The following is a 24,723-nucleotide window of genomic DNA, read 5'->3' on the forward strand; positions in this document are numbered from 1 at the left end:
GCTGCCTGCTGAGGCTGTCCTTGCAGCTTAGCTTATATTGAATTGGCCATCAGTCCGGTTGGGCGAAAGTTAGACAGGAAGACAGATACCTCCACTTTAAGTCTAGCCTGTGGGCCTAATGGCCATCACACCACCTGGGAGCCCCTTCTTCATGATGCCCTCCATTGAGTTTCTTCATTACTCGAACCCTCAGTCTTTCTGGGTACTAGTAGCACCACTGTGCTCTTCGTTATGCTCTGAGGCTGGATGAGGAGGCACGCCGAGGTGTCTCATGAGAGGGCTCCAAGCCCCTGTGGCAATGGTACTATTAAATACGATATGGTGTTTGAAGAGATGATTTTCCTTCGGGCTTTGAAAACGAACATCCCACAAACCCACCTCTCAGTATAGATCTCTGCTGCAGATTTTTGCTTTGGGCCATTGCTTTTTGATGGGGCCCAGTGAATTGTGAAAAATCTCTCTTACTGAGTACGCTTAAATCTCAAATCAGCTGTAGAGCTTATTACATTCTTGTTAAGCATATCCCATGGTTTGTTATCAGCAGGATCATTTCTGGTCCCCGTTCCACGCCTCTTTGGTTACTGAAAATGGCTCTTTAGTGCTTGTGAGTAAAAGCACTACAGGTCTAGGTTGTGATGAGGCAGAAAAACGGCACTGAGGGCTGTGGGCCCAGCCTGGAGGAGATGCAGGCTGCAGGGGCGGGGATGCAGGAGCTCAGGGTTCCTGGGAAGGAGGGGCCCAAGGAGAAGAGCTTCCAGGAAAACAGCTGTGGCTCTCCAGGGCCCTCTGAGTTGTTGGTGGGTCATCTGGCCTACAGAGATGGTACTCGAGCATCAGGGCATGAGGGCCACACTGCAGAAATACCCGCCACAGAGAGAGCAGTGGGGGTGCATGGGAGGACAGAGGTCTGGCAGATCTGCCTAGAGGGAGGACGTAAACAGAGGCACGGCAGAACGTTGCTCACACTCCGAAAGAAGCTGCTGAGATACAGTGGAACCGTGTAAGGCCTTGTGGGCATAGGGGCCCTGGCAGTGGGTATAGGGCCCCCTGGGCTGGGTCCTCACTGATGCCCCTTCTCTCCTCAGCTTCACCAGCACGCTGTCACCCAATGATCCGCTGCAGACCCTCTTCCAGTTCATGTCGGGGAGGATTCCACAAGCAGCCACGGTACCCTTTGAGACGGGATATTCCTTCAGCACCCGAGCATCCTAAGGGCTTTGGGGAAGGGGGATGCAGTGAGGGCTTTCAAGATGAAACATAAATAGTAATCGTTGGCCACCTCCATGAGCCTGGCCCTGTGCTAAGCACACTGTTCTATACTGTTTTAATGCGTGGAGGCAGGAGTTACTATCTGTAGTTCGCAGACATGGAGACTGAGGTGCAAAGGTCTTAAAAGCCCCAGATGAGGGAGTGAGTGAACAGTGGGACCGAATCCTCCCAGGTCTGTGTGACTCTGAGACCATGCCCTCTTTTCGGTACCTCAGCAGCCTGCCTGGCTGTGAATCGCAAAGGCTGTTGTTCCAGACGTCCCAGCATCCTGTCCTTTACCCTGAGGAAAAAGCACATCAGTCCTTCAAAGCTAGAGATAATCAAGTTCAGATCTTCCTAAGCGGAATATAGCTGAAGAGAAGTCTGAGGTCAGCTTGATCATATTCCATCGTAAGAGGCTAGATCTTTGTGTCCCCAAAATATTTCTGCCTGAAGTCCAGTAACTTTATTTGGCTGTAGCTTGGTGTTGACGGCCTGGGTCAGTTTTTCCTTTGGGAATGTACAGTGTGCCCTTTTCATACGAGCATTCATGTCTGAGAGTTCAGGAAAATTTTCTCGAATTGTGACTTTTAATATTTTGTCCCATTATTTTAGTTTTCTTTATAGGAAATTAATGCATATACATTTCATATATATAAAAATATATATAAATATATGCAAACACATATATGTATATGTGTATATATATCTGAATTATATATATATATATAAAATAAACTTTCTCTTTAAAATTTTCCCTTTCCATTCTCTGTGTCCCTTTCTATGTTTCTTTTTTGAGAGAGAGCAAGAGAAAGGTTTTTTTTAAGAGAGATTTTTTTTGCTAAAGGGCATGTGTGCTTCTGGAGAGACAGAAAGTGAGAAATCACCCTCACCACCCCAGAGGAGATGGCCATGCTGCAATCCCTCCTCCCCCACTCTCCTCTCAGAATTTTGGGCACGTATGCACACATGCTCGGCATGAGTTTCAAGCCACCAGGTCCACAACTTGAACCACGGTTGACCACATGTGAGTCCAGTGACATAACCATTATGCCACCTGTTTGTCCTGAGAAGGTATTTTTGACAGGGCTTCATCATGTTGTGACTCCCTTGTCCTTGACTCCCAATTGGCTAGAATTACAGGTACATACCACTGGGTTGGACTAAGAACCAAGCTCAGACCTCCCCACTGCGGCCTGAGCCACCAGGCAGTGGTACCCTACCACCTGTGCCACTATGGCTGGGCCCCTTACCATCTTTACCAATGTTTCTTGCTTTTGTGCTCTTTTCATTTTTGCCTTGATTTCTTTGTTTTCCTTCCATGTCTTTCCTGAGCTCTGCAGGTCACATTTATCACTATCTCTTTCCTGAGCTCTTGTAACTAAACTTTATGCTCTTGCTTCATAGAAGCAACTGTTTCATTATTTACCTAAGTTCATGATGGCATGTTTGGTCACAATTTTTCATTTATCTTGTAGTATTTTTGCTGTAATGTTCTCTTCAATCTCATGTCTTGTGCTTTTCTCCTCCTCCTATTTCAGTTTATTTGTATAGTTTCTGTGCCTGTTCCTTAATATTAGATGCCTTTAAAGGAGTTGAATCTTTCCCGGGAGGTTTGTGCTGGGTAGGACCAGGGCCATATTCCAGACTGTCTGGTATTTTTTGTGTGCCCTGGGGTTTTCTCTGTAAGTCTGGAGGGCCTTTGCTTCTCCCCAGCCAGTGGAGGTAGCTGTGGGCTCCTCTCCTCTGATATTCTCACTCTGCTTTCTACTGAATGCACTTCTATTTACCCTCGGTTACTTTTGGAGAGATTTTTGCTATAGGGTGCCTGCACTTGATGGAGAGACAGAGAGAAAGTGAGAAATCATGCCCTTGGAGGTATGGCCATGCTTCAATCCCTTGTCCTCCATTGTCCTTTTGGGATTTTGGGCACACACACACACACACACACACACACACACCTCTGGTGTGAGTTTCAAGCCTCCAGGTCCAGGATTCAAACCGTGGTTGACCACATGGGAGTCCGGTGACATAACCATTACATCATCTCCTGGCCCTAATCTTGGTTACTTTTGACAACCGTTATTTGTATTTTGAGGCTTGTATTTTTGCTAACAACCAGTTTAATGAAAATGGGCTTCCCATTTTTGCCTTTTGTCCTTCTTATTGCTTGTGGATGATTCCATGAAAAGACAAGACTACTGATGACTTTTGACCCCATTATCAAACCTACTGGCTATTTTGGAACACAAGTGTACCTCACAATTCAGCTGAGGGCCTGCGCTTTGCCATGAAATTGCATCAGTTTCGGTTTCATGTGATGAGTGATGTGGAGTAGGCAAGGCAAGTGGCCAACACAGACTTGGGTTTCATCACACACTTAACCTGGACTCTGCTCCTTGTGAGCTTGGTGTGGCTACTTAATCTCACAGAGCCCCTGCTTTTTACCTTTGCTGAGGTTTTGGCATCTAACCAATGGGGTTGTGAAAATTAAATGGTAGAACCCATCTGAAGTATAGACCATCATCCATGGTCCATTGAAGTGAGATAAATATTTGCTATCTTTCTCACTTCCCATAGGTCCACTTCATAGTGATATTTTCCAAGTCATCAGGGAGGAGACAGAAGAATGACTTCCAAGTTTTTTTCTTTTTTTTCTTTCAGAGCTTTTCTTTCCTTTCAGTGGTTCCTTTAGTTCCAGCAAGAAGGGGCCTGGCTTACATGTTAAACGGGGGCAATAATAGAACCTAGCACATATGACTGGTAGAAGGAGAAGCATTTAGTGTGGTTGATGGCCTGAGAACAATGAACGAGAACTCTTCTTACTGCGATTTATTGCTATCATCTTCCTCATTCGCACTGCATTGCCAGAAGGAAATATAAAATGGAGAAGGATAAGGCATATTTTATTCCCTAGGATAATTACAAACACCAACTAATGGTGAATAGTTTTGACCTCCAAATCTTAGTTATTACTGTTAATCTCTGCTCTACCCATCTGTGTAACAAATTGAAAATTAGACTGGTCTGCAAATCACCTCTTTCCTCAGCCGAGTTTTCATGGGTACACGCGTGCGTGCATTTACACCTATGTGTAATTTATAAAGTGAAAACCAAGTGTGAAGCACTATGCTATGTGCTTTACATAATTACTTTATTATCAACAATAACTGTTAGGTAGAGATGATGATCTCCATTTTAGAAATGAGGAAACAATGTTTCAGAGAAAGAAACTTGCTCTGGGTTGCATGGAAGAAACTTGCTCAAGAAGCAGGCCTCAGGTTAAATCCAGGACCTGTGTGATTTCCATGATATTATGTTGTTTTTTGATATTTTCTGCCCCAAATTTTCCTTCACTTGGAAGGATGGGCCTAGGGTCAGATGGTAGGGAACCCGCTACTTATACTGGCCTTCATTCAGTCCTTTTGCACGGCTCTGTTACTCTCTGCTGCCTCCTGGTGGAGCCTCCTGCCTCTGCATTGCCACTAGGAGAATGGGAGGGAAAAGGATGGGGTTTGAGTCCTGGCTGGGCCCCTTGGCTTGATTTTTCTCATTCCTAAGAATTTGACTTCATAGGGCAGTTGTGAAGATGAAATAAGGTGATATGTGTGAAATAGTTCTGTAAAACCAGAACCCATTAGCCATTTGGTAAGACATCGAGCAGGTCAGTGTTCGATCCTCCTTTCCTACTGCAACATCAGGCCTCTTTCATTTTTTCTTTCTTTCTTTTTTTCTCTAGTTATTTGTGGTGAGGGCACTGGGAATAAATTTGGAAATTAGTGACTTATATTGTCACTTTATTTATCCATCTCCCAATATCTCTATGTATGTATTTATTCATGTATGTGGGTATCTATATGTATATGTCTGCCATCTGTCCATCTGTCTGTCTATCCTTGTAGGAGTTTTGCATTTTTTTTAAAAAAAGAGAGCTCTAACTCAATGAATGGCAGCATGGCAGGTGGTAAGACGGGCCTTCCCAAACTCTGGACCAGGAAGCAGACAACAGCATTCTGTAGCTCCGTTCTGGCCAATCCTAAACGATTCTGTATGTTTTCATTCTCTCCCTTTTTTTTTTCAGTGTTGTGGGGACAAGCAGTGGGGAGACTGGAGGCCTCACTTGGCTGTGATTCTGTCGAATCAGGCTGGGGACCCGGAGCTGCATCAGCGTGCAATTGTCACTATGGGGGACACACTGGGTAAGTAGATGCTGGCATTGTCCCCCCTCTTCTCTGGAGTATTTCTAGGCCAGCATTAAATGTCCTGTCCTTAGTCTTAGATTCTGTGTAAGGCCAGAGACTACGCCCTGGGCTTTTCCTGGACTCATGATCCTTGTTGTTTTGAGGAAAGAAATTGCAGGGAGAGGAATGTCCTTCTTGCCCCTGTTTCCTGGAATTTCTGCTGCAAGCCAGGGCAAGCCAGGCCCCTGGGATGGGCTGTTCTGTTGCAACAGGAATCTCTGCACAGAAGGGTTTTCTGTCCCTGGGTAGGATTCCCTGTCACTGAAGTTAGCCCATGGGACAGCTTACTTCCTTTGCCATTAGACTCTCAATGACCTGCTCAATCAGATAACAAATTCTGTTCTTGCCTGACTACCGTGGATAATTCTGTAGTCTTTATTTCCATTATATCTCTGCGCGTTTGGCTTTAGACACACTTTTGAATATTCTGGATTTTCAAATGTGGTCAGAGGGGCAGAACATCTAGAAGTCAGGGTGTTCTTTGTAGAATTTAGTGAAATCTTGCTGATAAACTTTGCATAGCTCTACATGAGGCTGTGCGGAGTCGGACGGCCGGGCATTCAGCACCGTGAGGAAAGCACGTAGCCAGGAATGCTGGGAAATGTACCTTCTTGAATTACTGCAATTCTGAGGTGATGAAAAATGTATGAGAGAACATTTTAAAGTGGGGAAAAGGTGGCAATTAATGTGACGTTGGTGAGCATGGGGAAATCTATCCTTTGATGTTAACACTTGTGTCACAGGAAACCGTGTTCAAGAGTTGCTATACTAGGGTGTGGGTGTGGGTTGGCGGAAGGTGTCTGATTCTTTGCTCAGGATTAAGCACCTGCACTCACTTCTCACCCTCAGGAAGGGCTAAAATGTCTAAAAATTTTGAAAATAAACACCCATTAAGGGGACTGTGAAATACTTATTCTGGCTACGGAGAACTGAAATGTTTATCTGAGGCTGAAGGTGCTGGTGGGAGGCGAGGGAGTTTTGGAAGTGCAAGCCTTCTGCTGTGAGGAGCGCATTATTCGTTTACTCCCTCTGGCCCCACACGTTCCTCTCTCCTGCCCCACTTGGTGAGGAAGCCCACACAGTGAGTCCCATCACCGGGTCTGGTTCTGTTCCTCCTGCAGCTGGAAAGGGGCTTGTGGCGGCGGCTCACTTCTGCTACATCATGGCCCACGTGCCCCTGGGCCACTACACAGTGAAGACAGACCACCTGGCCTTGCTGGGCAGCAGCCACAGGTACGTGACCTCGGGGGAGAGGAAATGGGGAGGACATTTTCCATAGGATTGTTTTAGGCCCTGCGGGGCCGCATGGCTCCACTGCTCCGGTTCTCCTGAGAATTTCAGCTACAGTTGGTCCCCTCCTCTGGGAGTGTTTTCTGTGATTGGCTGGGTAAGGAGATGCCCGGTGGGCACCGCATCACACCACCAGGGGGCCTCAGACCCTAGGGTCTGCTCTGGGAAGCTGCAAGCTAGAGCTTCTGGACTGTCATGTGTCCCTCTGGCCATTGGGTGGCAACCTGGCTCCACAATGGAAAACTGTCTCCCAAATACACTGTAAGCCAGGAGGCTTGGGGCTCTGGCAAGAAGTCCAGAATCTGCTCTGAGAAGCCATGCTGGGCGAAACTGGACAGTGGAGGAAGTTTCTGTTTTGCCCCTCTTTAGGGCCCAGCACCCATACCATGCCCTGGTGCACTAGCTTCTCAGAGTCCCACTGGCCACTTATCCTCTGTTGGCAGTAATATGAGGCTTTCTAGCAGAAGGACTTCAGGAGAGCCCTCAGAGAATGAAAGGATTCATGCACGGATAGACCCGTGTGCTCCCTCGGGTTCTCCCTGTTCAGCTCTACCTTTTTCTCCATTGACAGTTAAGATTTACTAAGTTCAGGGCCAGCAGGTGGTGTATTGGTTAAGGCACTAGACTCCCACATGGTCCACTGCTGTTCGAGTCCCAGGCTCAAAGGCTTGAAACTCATGCTGGGCACCTGTGTGTGCATGCCCCAAATCCCAAGAGGATAATGGAAGAGATAAGATTGGGGCATGGACATTCACCACCACCACCACCACCACCACCTCCCGGGAGTGATTTCTCACTTTCGCTCTCTGGTGAGTGCATGCACCCTATAGCAAAAATCTCTAAAACGACAACAAAAAAAGATTTACTAAGCTCTTAGGTTGCCCCATTTTATTGTACTATTTTCTTTAGTTAGAAATTTACTCTGTGAAGAAGGTATAGTTTTTATCTTCACTTAGAGAAGCCAAGGCACAGAGAGGTTAAGAATGTGCCTAAGGGGGACCAGCAGTTGGCGTAATGACTATGTTGCTGTACTCCAATGTAGTCAACCATGGTTTGAGTCCCGGACCTGGTGGCTTAAACTCATGCCGGGCGCATGTGCGTGCGTGCCCAAGATCCTGAGAGGAGAATGGTGGAGAAGGGATTGCGTTGTGGCCATCCCCCCAGGGGGTGATTTCTTGCTTTCTGTCTCTGTATCTCTGATGAGCGCACGCGCCCTAATAGCAAAAACTGCTCAAAAAAAAAGTGCCTAAGGTAGCATAGCTAGCATGTGGCCTGCTGGACTCAGACTCCAGAAGGTGTGAAGTCCTTTCACTCTGCCTGACTGCTGAGTCCAGGGCCCTGGACTCAGAGAGAGCACACCAAAGCAGCCCTTCTGGGCCAGAAGGCAGGTGTGGCTGGGTCTCTGTGTGCCCCTCCTAGGTTTCCTTTGTCTGAGCAAACCTCTGCAGATAAAGTGCTAATGCCCAAGGAGAACCCTGGTGGCTGTGAGTTCGACCACCTGGGCAAGAAGTTTGGGGGCTCACGGAACTTCTGTGGCCCCTCAGATCACACTCAGTCCTTTCCTCCCCAGCTGGGTGAAGAGCGAAGTGCAAGGATCACCGTTGCTCTCTGGCTCACATTCTCCCCACGCTCTGCCAGGCTTTCTGTTCTCAGCCCAGAGTGACCGGGCCCTTTTGTTATGCTAGTGTGCTCAGGCTGGGGTGCCTTTTACAGGGCTTTAGGGGTGCAAAGGCTACTTCTCACTGTGTCTAAGAGGAAGAAACCTTGTTCTCCAGAGGAACTGGCCTTAAGTTACCCTCCAACCAAGAAGGGGGGACCTCTCCCACAGCCTTCAATTCCTGGCACCTCTGATGCTGTTCTGTCCTTCTCCAGCCTTGAGGAAGCAGAGGGGAGCTGCAGAACATTCCCTCTGGGGGAGGTGCCCTCTCTCCCCTCAGCTCACAGCTCAAGGCTACCAGGAAAGGAGGGATATAGCTGGTGTTTGGTTCTCTGCTCGAATTCAGGCCTCTCCCACCCACCCCAATCTCTTTTATTGCTATTCCCTGGTTTTAGTCAAGAGTTTTCGAAATTCGCAACAACTGAGGCTATCCAGAGGACGGAAATCTTTGAGTACTGTCAGATGCTGGGCCGCCCCAAATCCTTCATCCCTTCTTTCCAGGTAACTACACCCAGGTGAGCTCACTGCCTTGCTGTGTCAGGTGACCTGGCCAGCTGGGACCCAGCCTGGCTGCCGCCACAGCACCCAGGGCTGCTGCATCTCCTCAGCTTTTCCTCATTAGGTGGAGACTCATGAAGTTTAGGACTTCATTTTCTGTGCCCTAAAGGCCTGCATTTTATAACATGAAAGCAAAGCCTTGCAGAGGCCTCTGTGTTGGAGGCTCCCGCCTGCAGCCTGCAGTTCCAGGCCTGGCTCTTCCTGCTGGCCCTTTTCTCTCTCTGAACAGCTCTGTCTTCTTTGATTTGCCTGGGAGGGAAGGGAGGTGGGGGGGTGGGGCACGGGGGGGGTCAAAGGCCCCCTACTTTTTGATGCTGCTCCTGGATCTCGCTTCGATTCTTCTGTCTTCTCCCTCTGGAAGCTCCTCCCTGCTCAGTCTCTGGTCTTCATCTTCCTTCTCAGCCCTTAAGCTGTGCAGGTGGCATCCATACTGCAGGCTCTGTCCTCTGCTCAACTTCTCTACCCAATGTTTCATGGTCACTCTTTAAAAAAATATATTTTATTATTATTTTAAAATTTGCTATCGTGTAAGTGTGCTTACCAGAAAAAGACAGTGAGAGAGAAAGAGAAGACCAGCTGCCAGGTCTGAGACTTGAACTGTGGTCACCCAAGTGGGAGCCCAGTACCTTAGCCACCATGCCACCTGACGCGACTCCCCTCCCCGTTGTGACCTTTAATTCAGAGGCAAATACTGACTTGGTGTCACCCTCCCGTCCAAGTTCTCGAGGTCCAGCATCGCTCTTTTCTCCCTGAGGCCTCTTGTAGCCTCTTTTCCCAGTGTGATTGACATGGAGCCCCCCCGTGGCCACATCGGTGAAGTGGGAGGAGCGCCCACCTAGGGAAGTGGTGGGAGGGGGCGAGGCTCATTTCCACAAGGCCCCGCTCAGTGTGCAGCTGAGACCCAGGTCCCAGCCCAGACCCTCACTTGACAACCAACTCCTGCTGCCTTCTCTTCGCTTTCCTGTCCACACCGTGTGCCTGATCTTTCTGCTTGAATGACCTTTGGGGAGACCTTTTCCAGTGATTCTTTGTATCTCCTTCAGTGCTTGGGGCTGAGCGCACACAGCAACCACACGCACATGTCCCACAATGGCACAAGATGAAATCCTGGATCATAGAGAAATGACCTGTTCAGTGTCGTGTTTTCTCTGAGGGTTTTGCCAAAGACCCACTGTTCCAGCAGAGCCTTTCCCGGCCACTGCTCCTTTGCAGCTGCTCCGCGGTCTACCCTGGCTTGCTTTCTTCCTCCCTTCTGTCATGTTGGTCCTGCTTTGGGCTGACGGCGAAGAGATCGGCTGGCTTCACTGAATGCGCTGTACATGCCCAACATGGTGTTCTCCTTGTGTGTTATTTCTGATGTTGTGGGGTAGGCATGATTACCCCTGCTTTATATAACAGGGAACTGAGGCTCAGCAGGGTCCAGTGCTATCAACTCACATATCTTGCATACACCATTTTTTTCTAAGTATTTGAGACAGATGATCTCAGTTAATCTTCACAACAACCAAGGGGGTAGGTGGTAGTATGATGTGCACGCTGGAGTGAGGAAACTGAGGCACAGAGACGAAGGATGAGGTCACTAGCCCAGTATTCCACTCCTAGAATAGAGCTTGGACTTGCACTTGGGTGTCTGACCCCAAAGCCCTCAATCCTGACCTTACCAGTGTGACACCTCGTCTTGTCACTCATGCTTCTGTGAAATCTTACCTGCATCGCTTGTACTCTCTGCACTGGGGATACTTTTACTTCTTTGATTTGTCCCCTGCTGCCTGGTCCTGTGCCCCATGTACATCAGGCTCTCAGAATTTATGGGCTGTCTGATAAGGAAGAATGTTCTGATGCTCCACAGTGACCAGGGTCTGGGCTGTGACTCCCGGCCTTGTCTCTGTCATGCGGGGACTGCAGTCTGCCTTTGGAACTGTGCCCATACACAGCTAAGATACCCCAGTGCCAAAAGGGCCTTGGTATTTGGACATCAGAGTTAGTGGGAGCTGGCAGTCAGCTGATTTCCAAGAAGTCTTATCTACATTTCTCTCTTTCTTTCGGTCCCTGTCTGGATGGACTCATCACTGGCCCGTCTCCTCTTCACAGGTGTATAAGCTCCTTTATGCTTCCCGTCTGGCAGATTATGGCCTCGTCACCCAGGCCTTGCAATACTGTGAAGCCATTGGTGCAGCTGTCTTGAGCCAGGGAGAGAACACTCACCCTGTGCTATTAGCAGAACTCATCAAGGTGAGCCTGGCAAAGGGTTCTCTGCAGGTGCTTTATCTTCTGTATTCAGTGAAAGCCATTGTAGAGCAGCTTAGACTCCACATTTCATCTTCTTTGAACATGCTGTATAATTGGAACCTGCCACTGTCTTTGACCACATATGCATGCCCAGATGTGATAAGCAGAGGCCAGACCCTGTGCACAAAGCTGGTGGCTCTGGATGGGAGACTGGAAACCACGCATGTGCTTTGTGAGAAAGTCATTTCTGCATCTGCTTTTCTGGTACAGGAAAGCTCCATGCTACGGTGAACCATTCTAATTACAAAAGCCTGACTCAGAAAATAAATATATTTTAGTGAGTAAAACAGGAAATGATCCTTATTAAAATGCTTTTAAATGCATGGAATATTTTATCACAGGTGGGATACATTTAAAAGAGAAAACAAAAACATATCAACCTTTAGTTCCTAGGGAAGAAAACGACAAACAGGCAAATAGTTGTTCCAATTAATTGAAGGAAAATCCATTAGCTAGATAGTAAAAAGGTAGCTTACCCTGACATTTTTGTTTGGCTTTCAATGAAGCCCAAGTGCTGGATTCTGTAATGCATAAAATTCATGGCGCTGAGCCCCCATGCCCTGAAGTTTCTGCTGAAAGTTTGATGGTGGCAAGGGAAGTTCAGGACTTAATGATGGAATAAAGCCTGTGAATGTAAACTACTACCACATCACCTGGGAGCTGTTAGAAATGCAGACTCTCAGGCTCCACGCAGACCTCTGGAATCAGAATTAGCATTTTATCAAGGTCCCAGGTGAGTCCTGGGTACACGGAAGCTTGAGAGGCACCGCCACAGAGCAGACAGCTTTGCCGAGAAAGGAAGCTGAGTAACCTGTTCTTCTCATGTTTTACTTAATGCCTAACACTGAGATGGGTTAATTGTTTATTTATGTTGCAATTTTGGGAAGCTATCTGCTGAATTTGCTATTTCTCAATTATTCTTTACAATCACACTTATAAGTGACTTAAGGCACTCTTTCTTCATTCCCTCATTGTCTTGTTCCCCTGTTGCCCTTTTCCATTTCTCTTAATTTCTCTCCTTTCTCTTTTCATATTTTCTAACCCTGACCTGTCTGGAAACCTGGTGCAGCTAGCAGAGAAACTGAAGCTGTCAGACCCTCTGGTTTTAGGAAGACGCCATGGAGACAGGGACCTGGAGCCAGACTGGCTAGTGCAACTTCGGAGGCAGCACCAGGAGCTGGAGGTGAGTGGGGCTGGTGGCAAGGGTCTGTGGTGTGGGCCCCTTGTTTCCCGCTTCACCCCTCAAGACACAGGGTGGGTAGGTGCTGACATCTGCAAGCCCAGCCTGCATCTCATGTGGTGTTGTGCATGGTGCACGTGTGGCACATTGCCCATGGTGGTCACCTGTTGGCCACCTGTGTCCTGGGAAGGTGGGGCTCTGAGCTTCCCCGCAGCTCTCTCTCTCCTGTGTGGAAACATTTTCCTGCATTCTCTTGGGACACAGTGGGGCGCTCTTCCCCACTGCTTTTACCACCTGGCTCTGAGGTCCCAAAGAATGTGTTTCAGGACCATCAAAGCGTCCCCACCTCCATTAGGAACAAGGGATCACAGGGTACTTGTATCACTTTCATGTAATATAGGGCAATTGCTTAAAAGACTTCCAGGCCTTTCCTTTTTGTTCTGACAATTGCAAAAGCTGCTGGTTGTAATCGGAACAGTAATTGGAACAGGGCCTCCTCCATTCTTTCTCCCATGCTGCTTGCTCTGAAGAAAGGACAAAGTGGATTTTAAAAAATAATATATTTATTTATTTTGTGTGAGAGAGAGAGATAAAGACACACAGTCAACAAGGTCTCACGTTGCAGTCTCCAAACATTTCCTGGCCAGCCAGGACCACGGCGCCCATGCCCAGTGCAAACCTGACCTAACACGTGGCCTCCAGCATTGCAGAGTCGCACTACCGCTGTGTCACCGTGACTGGGCCCAAAGTCGATTCTGAAAACACTCACAGGCCTTACTTCCGCATTAATGTGCTCTTCAAGGCCCACAGTTGAGCTCTTTCCATTTGTGCCTTCAGCAGGGGAGGTTAGATAACCCTGGGCTGGCCACCTCTGCATGATCTGGGCAGAGCAGGGAGACCTGCGACCCAGTGCTCGTCCTCTGATCCTGGGTCCCCAACTGTTCACCTGAGGTTCCCTTACCTTGCCATTCCCACCGGAAGTTTTTTACTTAATCTCAAACCACTTTGTTCTCTGTTCTTGTTTTCCTTTGTGCCACTTACAAGGATTTTACTTTCTTTTAAATAGCAAAAACTGGCTGGATACACTGGGGATCTGCATTCTGCTCACTTAGATATTCTGAGAGCCAGAGGAACCACAACAGGTACCCAGAATGACAAACCGAATATATAAATAGCTGATGTTCGTGATCTGACTATGAGAGAGAAAATAATCTACAAAATCACTTGCCTTTCCATCCTCGAGAAACTTCTTTGTCAGTCTGACCTGCTGGTCCAGGCAGCGCTCTGCCCAGTTCCTCCTTGCTACACTCATCTCTGCTGCTTCTAAATTCCTGAGCTCTGAGAGTTTCTGCTTCACTACGCAGCGTTTTAAACACCTGGACGTCTGATGCGCTGCGTTGTGTTGTCAGCTCATCGTTTTACCTATGCTAATACTTTCTCCCAACTGTGTGACTTTCTTGAGTCCAGAGATTGCGTTTTATCTGTATTTTATGGTAGCGTTGGGGACGTCGGAAGCTCTTGTGCTCTATAAATGGTCAAGTAACTGAAATGAATGTGTTTCAAGGTGTTCTCAGCATCCCCTGCTCTTTCCTTAGGAGGCAGGCATTCCGTCCTCAATGGACTCCCTATTTTTCCAATTAGCTCTTGCCATACGGTTGGGGAAGGGCTCTCACCTCTTCCCTTAGACCGTTTCCCTGCCTTTTGCTCCTCCTTCGAGGATGAGGGAAGGGAAGGCACGGCAGGCTCTGGTCTTGGTTCCCTGCTTTGCTGCTGTGTAGCAGGGTCCATACAGGTGCAGGGGTGGAGAAGAGCCAGGCCAGGTGTCTGGATGGTCTCTTCCTTGCAGTCCTGTCTCCTGTTGCCTAATGGGTCAGGAGCTCAGCCTTCCACATCAGGGCTGTGACCTTGGGCCAGTCTTGTTACACTTCCACCCTGCAGTTCAGCTCATCAGCAAGGTCGCTTCCAGGGCAAATGCACTGATTGCTTAAATGCAGAGCCATCTCTTCTGGACTCTGATTGGGGTTTCAAAAACTTTCTAAGTTCCAAATACCCAAGTTCACTAGGACCATTTTGAAGGAGAAAGAATGTATCCCAAAATTAAAAGGTGTGGCTCTAGGAGGGATGTCTTTTTCTGTCCTCCAACCCACAGATTAATGGCTCAGAGATCACACTAGGCACGAGGGGACATAATTCGTACGTAGCAGTGAGAGGCGCTGCAGTGGCTCATGTATAGTCATCACATTAATCAAAGTCACTTCAAGCAGCCTCTCCTGGTGGCTACTTTCCAAAGAGGACAGGAGCAGGATGTTTCTGGTGTCACTAGTCTGTGCATGCCACATTCTGGGTCTCACTTCCTCCTCTGTGCCCTGTGTCCCTTAGACGATGCTTCCCACCCGGACCTTGTGGGATATCACGGCTACTCAGAAGGCCCTGGGTACCTCTCAGCCCCGTGGCCAGCGCCAGAGCAGACTGGCCCCATCCACCCCAGCCCACAGCAGCCCTCTCCCCTCCAGATGGGCTCCTACACAGCGGCAGGGAGTGCAGGGCAGCTGGGGACACCTGTGCCTCTTTACCCTGTTCCTGAGACCTACGTGACAGAGACAACCGACGGCAGCATGGCAGTGACAGGAGCTCCTGGAGGAAGGACCTGGGAGGGGATGCCGCAGACACACATGGCTTCTGGTAAGACCTGCCAACCAGACTGGACCCGTGCATGCAGAGCTGGAGAGAGGAAGTAGGGAAGAGAGCTTCAGGGACCAGCTGGCAGAAGGGGGCTGGAGCTGGTGAAGAACGAAGGGGTGTGTGCACAGTGCTGAGGGCCTGCTGGCTGTCAGCTGCTGCCTGGTGCTTTGCCTACTTCAGAGGAGAATGCTCTCTTCTAGCCGAGGCTCCCCCTCCACTGGGCCAGGCATAGTAAGACTGGGTTGCAGAGTGCCTGGGGAGAAACTGCAGGTGGAAGAGTGAGGACAATGTTCCCTGCACCTCCCATGCACCACGGTGTAGCCCACGTCCTCTTTCGGAGGTCATCCTGCATTCAGGAACTTACTGTCAGGGACTCTGGCAGAAGCCTGTATTCCTGCTCTGGTCCTATAAGCCCATTGGACCTGGGATCACAGGGGCTGAATGTGGGTGAGCAATACTGAGTGATGCCAGGCACGTGCTAGAAACTACTTAGAAGGACTGGACCTTAGACCTTCTAAGATGAGGTCCTGTCTGAGGTGGAGACTTGACCAGAGGGTGGATAGTAGAGGATGGTGATACCTAGCTTGATGTTGCTCTGATTTCCAAGGTTCCTAGGTGTTCAGGGGCTGAGGTTGGATGACCAGTGTACCCTTGGGAGGAACTGCCTAAGCCAACTTTGCAGTTGCCATGCTCTGCTTGGAGTTAAGGATGCTGAGCTCAACTGCTTTGTGATTAGGAGCTGACTACACCACCCATTACTCTTGTTCAGAATAGGTGGAAAGAGCACAACTTCAAATGACTATTTTTGTCTTTGTTTTGTGCTACAGGAGAGAACACAGTGTCTCAAGACACCTCCCAGCATGCTGATGATCAAAGGGTCACTTCCAAACCACAGGTGAGAGGACAGAGCAGAGCTGGTGCTGGTGCCCACTGTCGCCACCTGCCTGGTGGTACTGCTGGCCTGCTTCCTTAGCCACCTGCTTCTCCCCCGTGTGCACCAGCCCTCCCTCCCACCATGTGCTTGTCCTCCAGTGTTTTTCCATACCACGTTCCTGGGAGCCAGGGAAGTTGTGTTCTTGCTCACGCTCAAGCTCACGCCTGTGTCCCAGGGCAGTGGTTCCCCAGTCTGGTTGGGTCTTGCCCCTGAGATCTCTGCTTTCTCCCATTGCCTCTTCTTGCTGCTACAAGCAGCCACCATGCCTGGCTCCATTGTGGAGGACTCTTGACGCTAATTTCCTGATTTTAACTTTTTCCTTGCTTGACTTCATAAAAAGAGCTATGGTAGCTGTGAGAGCACCTGCTTCTGTCTTCTCTCTCCAACAAGGCTGTGAGGTCTTGGAGGTGGCTCTGGGTCACTAATAAGTCTAACTGTTGGCCAATATGCCACCTCCCTCGACCATAGCAGTGCTGGCCTTAATCTTCAGATGCTCTTCAGCCTTGCATGGTTGAAGAGCCATGTATAAGTTTCTACTAGTAATGGTGTTGCAGGTTTTCAAAAGCTTTCATACTTTTTTTTCTAAACAGAAAATAAAAAGTTATAGAAAACTTTAAAGAAGAAGAAGAAACATGAAGAATCAAGCAGGGTGGGGTCAGCAGGTGGCATGGTGGTTGGGGTGTTAGGCTCCCACATGGTTGACCATAGTTCAAGTCTTTGATCTGGCAGTTTGCTTTCTAATTTTTCCCCTCTTTCTGTCTTTCTCTGGCCAAATTAAAAAATAATAACAAATAATAAAGTTAAATAATTTTTTAAAAAAAGAATCAAATAGGTCCAGCCAGTGGCATGGTGGTTAAGTCAGCTGTATCCCACATGGCCAGCTGTATGGTTCAAGTTCTGGACCTGGTGGCTTGAAAACCATGCCATGTGCATGCATGCCCACAATCTCAGGAGGAAAAAGATAGGATTGTGGTGTGGGCATACTCCCCAGGGTTGGTTTATCACTGCCCTGCTTCTCTATTTCTGGTAAGTACATATGCCTTATAGCAAAGTTAAAAAGAAAAAAAAATCAGGGCCAACTGGTGGTATGGTGGATCCCATATGGTTGACTTTGAAGTTTAAGTCCTAGACCCAGTGACTTGAAAATCACTACGTGTGTGTGTGTGTGTGTGTGTGTATGTGTGCGCGTGCGCATGCATGCCAAAAATCCCAAGAGAAGGATGGCAGAGAATGGATTGTGGTGTGGCCTTTCTCCCTGGGACGTGATTTCTCACTTTCTCTCTCTCCCTCTCACACTCCTTGTCTGGTGAACATGTGCCCCATAGCAAAAAACAAAAACAAAAACCAAAAAACCCAAACACACACGAAAGAAAACATCAAACCCACAGTTGAACACTTTGATTATTTCCTTCCAATATTTTTTCTATAGCTGTGTACATGTATTATGTACACACATACATACACACATGGTTCTAAATGGTAACAACATATGATTTATTTTCCATTACTTATTTAACACTATATGATATTTTTCTAGGCCATTTAAAAAATGTTTATTTCTTCCATGAGAAAGAGAGACAAAGAGATACTCCCAGCAGGGTCTGGTCTTAGTCTCAGCTGGCTGGTCATGGGCACGTGCACGCACTCCCAGTGTGCTCAGGGCGGCCCCAAGGTGTGAACCTAGAGCCTTTCTGTGTGGATCCAGTGCATTACTGCTCTGCTCCTGCTGGGCCCTCCTTTGTCATTTTCTATGACCTTCATAATGCGATTTTAACAGTGGCATGACAAAATGCGGAAGTACTATCATACTACATACCAGGCTCCATACCAGGGGCTGGGGGAACATCAGCGAGTGAGATAAAGCCTACCCTCATGGATCTCAAGTCTAGTGGAGGGGACTAAAAAGAAACTACTGTGTGCATGCAGATTTTACTTTAGAGGGTGGCCAAGGAAGACATCTCTGAGGAGGCCTTTGAGTGGAGGTCAGATTGAGCGTGGAAACAAGCCAGGTAGACAGGGAACACCTGTTCAAGGCAGGGGGCGGCCTGTGCAAAGGCCCAGAGGTGCAATGAAGTCAGAGCAAGGTGATCACTGTGTCTGAAAAAGCAGGAAGCAGCAGGAGAGATACTCAGGAACAGCCCAAGAAGCAACAGAGGCAGGGTCACCCAGGGCCCTAGAAACTGCAGTAAGGAGCCTGCATTTTAGTCATTTCCATGTTAAACATTCTAGAGTGTCACCTCCCTTTCTTTTTCTTTTTTGTTACTTCTCCCTCCCTGCCTTCCCTTTATATATAATGTACAGTGATGGGCATCCTGGCATATGAAGGGACTTCAAAAGGTTCTTGGAAAAATGGAATTAAAAGTATGAGTTTATTTTGGTACGAAAATGATTTCTAAATCCATACTAAGCTTGTACATAATAAGCATTGTCCATGAACTTTGCAAGGACCCCTATGTAAGCTCTTGTCTATGTCTAGAATTATTTAATTAGGAGAAAATTCTAGAAGGATAGCTAGAATTGCCTGGGTCTGAACCCTTGCTTTGGGGTTTATCAGCTGTGTGACATTAGACAACTTGCTTCACCTTGTATGCAGAGCAGGATGATGGCGAAAGTTCTTTTCTTATCTCCCAGAACTGTTGACAAGGCTGAAGCGAATCACTATATATAAAACTCTTAGAATGGTGCCTGGCACATAGTAAATACTATATTCATTAGAATAAAAACAATTTTTTTTGATATTTTGCCAAAAGCTTTTTTTCAAAGTTTGTACCAATTATGCTTTATTGAGAGTATAAGATGTAAATATAGCACAAAAGAGCAATATGTTGTATGATTCCACTTGCACAAAATACAATAGGATAACTCGTAGGGACAGAACATAGAACAGAGGTGGCCAGGGGCCAGAGGGAGAGGGCATGGGGAGTGAGTGCCCAATGGGTACAGAGTTTCTTGCTCTGGTGGGACAGCTCTGGAGCTAGCTAGTGGTCATGGTTGTACAACATTGTGGATATACTCAGTGCTATTGAATTGTCTATCTAAAGTGGTGCCGTCTGTAGCATACTGGATTACAGTGCTGGAGGCCACATGGTTGACTGTGGGTTTGGATTCCGAGGCCCACCAGAAAACACAATGGGTGCATGTGTGGGTTCCCAAAATCCCGAGGAGTTTGAGGGCCAATGAAAGGGGATTGAGACCTTGTCAAAGGTGTGTCTTCCTTCATTCCCTCTCTCCATTCTCTCCATCCTTTCATATTCTCTCTCTCTCTCTCTCATGTATTGTACTATCATAAAAATATGATTGAAATAATAAACTTGAGCCAGTCCCATGACCTAGTGGTTAAGGAAGCTGGACCCCACATGTCCTACTATGGTTTATATCTTGAATCTGGTGGCTTGAAAAACAAATGAACACCAAGCACATATAAGTGCATGCCCCAAATCCTGACAGGACAGAGAAATGGAGGAGAAGGGATTACAGTGTGACCATGCCCACTGGGGGGTGCTTTCTCCCTCTCTCTCAGTGAGAGCACATACCCTCTGGCAATAATGATAACATAATAAAAAGGATAAACTTTATGCTAAGCATATTTTACCACAATAAAAAAAGTTATAAAGGGGCATAGGTGTATTTCCCTCTGGTGGGTATGTTCACAGCTGATCTTGAGCAAGGCTGTTAGGAAAAGAGCTCTGAGGTGAGCTGGGCTCTGTGGTGGTTACGATCTCTGTTTTCGAGGCTTTGAGTGTTTAGGTGGATGTTTCCTGGCTCTCTCTTCCTCCAGCAGTAACATGCCATACCCCCTGCTCCAGGTCTGGGCATGATTCTGGAAAGTTGATGTTTCCGGGGAGGTAGCACAGTGGGAAAAACTCCATAAGATCGGGGCTGGGCTGGGCTCTTTTTTTCTTTTTTATTGAGAGGTTTTTGCTATAGGGCGCGTGCACTTGCCAGACAGACAGAGACAGAGAGACAGAAAGCAAGAAATCACCCCCCGGGGATGGTGGTGGCAATCCCTTCTCCTCCATTCTCCTCTCGGGATCTTGGGCACGCACGCGCATGCGCCCGGCATGAGTTTTAAGCCACCGGGTTCAGGACGCAAAACACAGTCGACTACATGGGAGTCCAGCGACATAGCCATTACGCTAACTGCTGGTCCCGGGCTGGGCTCATTTTTCATGGCGAAGCCATCCTCCCTCATCAGTAAGGTATAACCTGGTAAGAGTATCCCACCTATTTATGGAGCAGGTCAGGTGGGGGGTATTCATGTAGATACGCACTGTCCAGGTATTGGTTCTTATTTGAATTCCAGGCCCCACTGGTTCCCAGAGTGCGGAATCCTTCTGAGAGCTCCACCATTTCAGGCAAGGAGGATGAGGAGGAATCCTCTGATGAGGCCGATCAGAAATCTCCCCGGGATGCTGCACATGGAGAGAAGCTGGGCGATGGGAAAGGGAATACAAAGGTATTTTTCCTCTCCCTTCCTCAGTGGGGACCTGGGCTGGAAGGCAGAGGCAAAGCTCACAGTCAGCAGGAGAAGCAAGCTGCAGGCCCTCAGAACCTCTCTTCTCCTTATAGAGCTCTGGCTTTGGGTGGTTCAGCTGGTTCCGATCGAAGCCCTCTAACCACACATCTGGAGATGAGGACTCGTCCGATGGTCCCGAAGCTGAGGTAACTCTGGGGAGGGGAGAGAAGCCTTCCAGAAGACGTATCCTCAGTGCTGTGGAGCACCCACAGCTGTGTGTGCCTCTAACCCAGACTGAGTGGAGCAGAGGTTTGGGGATGGGAGATTGTGGGCTGTAAACACGGGTCTCACAAGGGCAAAGACCGATTATGAAGAGTTAGGATGAATTTTTCCATTAGAGGGTTGGCAATAGAGAGCCAGTCAGAGGACTGAGGGACATGGTGTTTTGGGGCGAATACCCAGCAGCAGATGGAGAGTGGGGTCCTCTGCAGTGAGTGCGGTGTCAGAACGAGGTTGGCGTGAAGTTGTTAACCACCAGTGTCCCCAGTGCTGCTGCCTTTCTCACAAAGCAGGAGACACCGGGAACATCTTCCCTCGAGGCTAGCCGTGGCCTGTCACCGATACCTCTCCTGGAGTCACCTCTGCCGGGTGCTAGCACCATCTCCGGGGGCACAGGTACCACCTTCTCAACCTCTGGACCGTCTGTGGTCCTCAGGTGCTCCCAGGCTGGGGGGTGCCTCCTAGGAGTGGGGACCTCCCAGTCCTGAGCAAAGGAGACAGCTCTGACTCATGGCTCTCTAGGTGAAGCTCCAGGACCCGCATCCAGTGGAGGGACCACTGAGGGCGCTGGGATTGGAGGCTTGACCAGGCCTGAGGTGAGCAGCCCATAGGTCAGAGACTGGGACAGAGCAGGTGCCTGAGTGAGGACAGAGCTTCTGGTGGGGCTGACCTGCAGGAACACAGAGGGTGCTCTCAGCGTGCGTGAATGGCCATAGCAAAGCACCGCCGAGGGGAGCGCTTGACTAACAGGACACATTTTCTCCCAACTTGGAGACTAGAAGTCCAAGATCAAGATGGGGCAGGCGAGGTTTCTTCAGAGGCCTGTCTCTTCAGCTTACACGTGTCCGTCCTGTCTCTGCGTCTTCACATGGTGTGTCTGGGTTCAAATTTCTTTCTTCTGGAAGAGCACCAGTCACAGTGGATTACGTACCTACGTGATCTGTTTCCCTCGATTACCCTTTTAAAGACCCTATTTCCACATACAGTCACATTCTGGATGCACTGGGGCTTCAATTTAAATTTTAGGGGGAATGCGATTCGGGCCATCACAGCTTCTGTGGGTGAATTCTGGAGAACAGCCTTTTTCCCTGTGTCTGCAGGCCCTGAAGTTTACCCGCATCCTCGGCTCGGGCTAATACATTCTCCGTGACGTGTCCACGTCGGTGTAGATTTCATGCCTGTTGCTAAGAAAATGTTTTTATTTCTTGAGGGCTGGTTAGAGCACTCTTGTAGTATTTTAAACCTCTTGAAGAATGTGATACTACTTTTTTATGATGGTATCAATTTATGTTTTTTTCCTTGTTTCAAGTGCGATAGCACCTGAGCCTCTGCACTGAAATGCCAGACCCAAGCCTTGGTTCTGCCCATTTGAGTCATGTTTGTTTGCTTGAGGCTTCCTGTTTTTTTTTTTTTTTTTTAGAGATTTTTTTGCTATTGGGCATGTGCACCCCCCAGAAAAGCGAGAAATCACCCCCCAGAGGGGATGGTCACGCTGCAATCACTTCTCCTCCATTCTCCTCTCGGGATCTTGGGCATGCACACACACATGCCCGGCGTGAGTTTTAAGCCACTGGGTCCGGGATGCGAACTGCGGTCGACTACTTGGGACTCCGGCGACATAGCCATTATGCTAACTGCTGGTTCCCCTGTTTTTTTTTTTTTTTAATTTATTTAATCTTATTTTATTGCTATAGGGCACATGCACTTGCTGGAGAGAGACAGAAACAGAGAGAAGAGGGAGAGTGAGAAATCACCCCCCCCCCAAGGGGGATGGCCATGTCATAATGCCTTCTCTTCCATTCCCCTCTATGGATTTTGGGCATGCATGCATATGTGCCTGACAGAATTTTTGATCCGCTGAGTCTAGTACTTGAATCTTGTACTTGGCTAACTACCATACCACCTGCTGGCTTGAGTCTTCCCGGTTTAATGAAGAAACCCTGCCTACCTGCTTCTCTTGACCAAACAGAAGGCTCAGGAAAGCCCCCACTAATAGGATTTCTATTATTTTTCTTCACAGAGTGTTTCCCCTGAGCTCTACTCCAACCCTGGTGGTCTGCTTCCTCCACCTTCCATGAAAGGGGCTGTTCCTCTTTACAATCCATCTCAGGTCCCTCAGGTAAGGCAGCCCTCAGGGGGAGTGGTTAGAAACATAGGTTTTAGATTAAGGAGTTTTCGGTTTATAATCCCAATCTTTCATCTACTAGTTTTGAGTTTTTGAGTCATTCTTTAACCTCTATCTCAGTTTCTGTATCTGTAAAATGGGGTTAGCACCCACCTGAAGGGGCTGGGCCCCTAGAAAATGCTCACTAAATATAGCTATTATTAATATTGCTCTTGACCTTCAATAGTTTTTTTTTTTTTGAGAGGTTTTTGCCAAAGGGCATGTGCACTCACCAGACAGATATAGAGAGACAGAGAGACAGAAAGCGAGAAATCACCCCCCTCCCCCTCTAGGGGGGATGGCCATGCTGTAATCCCTTCTCCTCCATTCTCCTCTTGGGATCTTGGGCACACACACACACACGTGCCTGGTGTGAGTTTTAAGCCACCGGGTCCAGGATGTGAACCATGGTTGACTACATGGGAGTCCAGCAACATAGTCATTATGCTAACTGCTGGTCCCACCTTCAGTAGTTCTTGAGGTGTGAGAGACGCAGCTGGGGTTGGTGACAGTGGTGTGAGTGCACTATAACTGTATTACGGGTGCACTTTGTCATTGTCCTGGGGGTGAGGGGATCACTGTAGACTTTGAGAGCTCTTTGCTCCTTAGTGACTTGGGGTGGACTTAGCCTTCCGATGCATTGTTTGGCTTCCCTTCTTTGTAGGATCAAGTTTATTTTCACTGTACTTAGGAGGCAAGGGTATTGGTGAAAGTGGGTGTTTAGAACATAGCCCTGGAATGCCATCTGTGGATGAGGTGTTCTAGACAGATACTCATAGTGCTCTAGTGCCACTCAGCCAGTTGGTCCTGGGCAGAGGCTTTCTTGGTCTTTACTCTACGGTAATGTATGTTTTTCTTTTCCAGCTCCCCATGGCTACTAGCCTGAATCGGCCAAATCGCCTAGCTCAGCGCCGCTACCCAACCCAGCCCTGCTGAGAATGTCCACCTGTCCTGGGCTCGTCTCCTGAGAGTGCAACTTTCATATTGCTCTCCTTTTCTCCACCTTCAACCTTTCTGCCATATGTGGGCCTTTAAGAGGTTTGGTCTAGTCTATTGCCTCACTTGGCACAGGGAAAGCAAAGGGACAGACTCTCCCCAAGACACAGCTCAGTCCAGTCTCTTAGGATTAGCTCCAGAATGACGAGAATTCGTTCATCAGATGGGAAACCTGGGAGTAATAGTAGACTTGAAGTGAGCAGAGTGCCATGGCAGCCATACTTAAGATGGTGTCATGAGAGCCTCAGGACATAGAGCCCTGGCAATCCCACAGCTAGAATCAGAGATGACACTCCTGGAAATTATGGGGGTGGAGCAGAGGCAGGGACTCAGAACAGTATTCTAGACTAACTTTGATTCCTTTCTCCATCTTAGTTATAGACCAATGCGTGGCTCAATTCAGCAACATTTTTATATTGAAACTTGTATTATTGCTCCCCTCATACTTCCCTCATTAGTGACATTTCAGCAGTTTTCCTCTTGGTCCTGGTTTTGTGCACATTTTCTATGTGGTTCAGATTAATTATATTTCTCTCACTTTCTGAGCTGGTCCTATTTTTTCACATTCTGGCATCTGGCTATCAAGTTAGATTGCTGTAGGCATCATATTGTCATGGTAACTACCGAACCTAATGATGCAGATGGATGGAACATCAGTATAATAAATGATGGAAAACGTTTCCCCAAGATTCATCCCTTCCAATGAGGGGAGGACTGAGTGCCTGATATTGTTAATACCACCCTTCCTA

General features: G+C 48.1%; 1 protein-coding gene across 10 annotated transcripts in view; it reads left to right on the forward strand.

The window, feature by feature from the left end:
• The window catches only part of SEC16B (SEC16 homolog B, endoplasmic reticulum export factor), a 52,041-nt gene extending 27,525 nt beyond the window's left edge, over positions 1 to 24,516 (forward strand). For 7 of the 10 annotated variants that reach the window (XM_027767035.1, XM_006165293.3, XM_027767036.1 and 4 more), the window contains 15 exons: positions 1,086 to 1,167; positions 5,330 to 5,447; positions 6,611 to 6,722; positions 8,832 to 8,937; positions 11,086 to 11,226; positions 12,353 to 12,466; positions 13,530 to 13,605; positions 14,843 to 15,145; positions 15,973 to 16,040; positions 20,383 to 20,535; positions 20,649 to 20,741; positions 21,105 to 21,210; positions 21,337 to 21,410; positions 22,835 to 22,933; positions 23,843 to 24,516. In XM_027767035.1, coding sequence (XP_027622836.1) covers positions 1,086 to 1,167; positions 5,330 to 5,447; positions 6,611 to 6,722; positions 8,832 to 8,937; positions 11,086 to 11,226; positions 12,353 to 12,466; positions 13,530 to 13,605; positions 14,843 to 15,145; positions 15,973 to 16,040; positions 20,383 to 20,535; positions 20,649 to 20,741; positions 21,105 to 21,210; positions 21,337 to 21,410; positions 22,835 to 22,933; positions 23,843 to 23,914 — 1,717 coding nt within the window. In that variant the 3' untranslated portion in view covers positions 23,915 to 24,516. Of the gene's footprint in view, positions 1 to 1,085; positions 1,168 to 5,329; positions 5,448 to 6,610; positions 6,723 to 8,831; positions 8,952 to 11,085; positions 11,227 to 12,352; positions 12,467 to 13,529; positions 13,606 to 14,842; positions 15,146 to 15,972; positions 16,041 to 20,382; positions 20,536 to 20,648; positions 20,742 to 21,104; positions 21,211 to 21,336; positions 21,411 to 22,834; positions 22,934 to 23,842 lie in introns of those variants that run through there. The other 3 variants (XM_027767038.1, XM_027767039.1, XM_027767043.1) reach the window with 3 other exon arrangements.
• The last annotated feature ends 207 nt before the right edge of the window (positions 24,517 to 24,723 follow it).

The sequence above is a fragment of the Tupaia chinensis genome, unplaced genomic scaffold (assembly GCF_000334495.1).
Source record: "Tupaia chinensis unplaced genomic scaffold, TupChi_1.0 Scaffold143876_1, whole genome shotgun sequence".
NCBI lineage: Eukaryota > Metazoa > Chordata > Mammalia > Scandentia > Tupaiidae > Tupaia > Tupaia belangeri.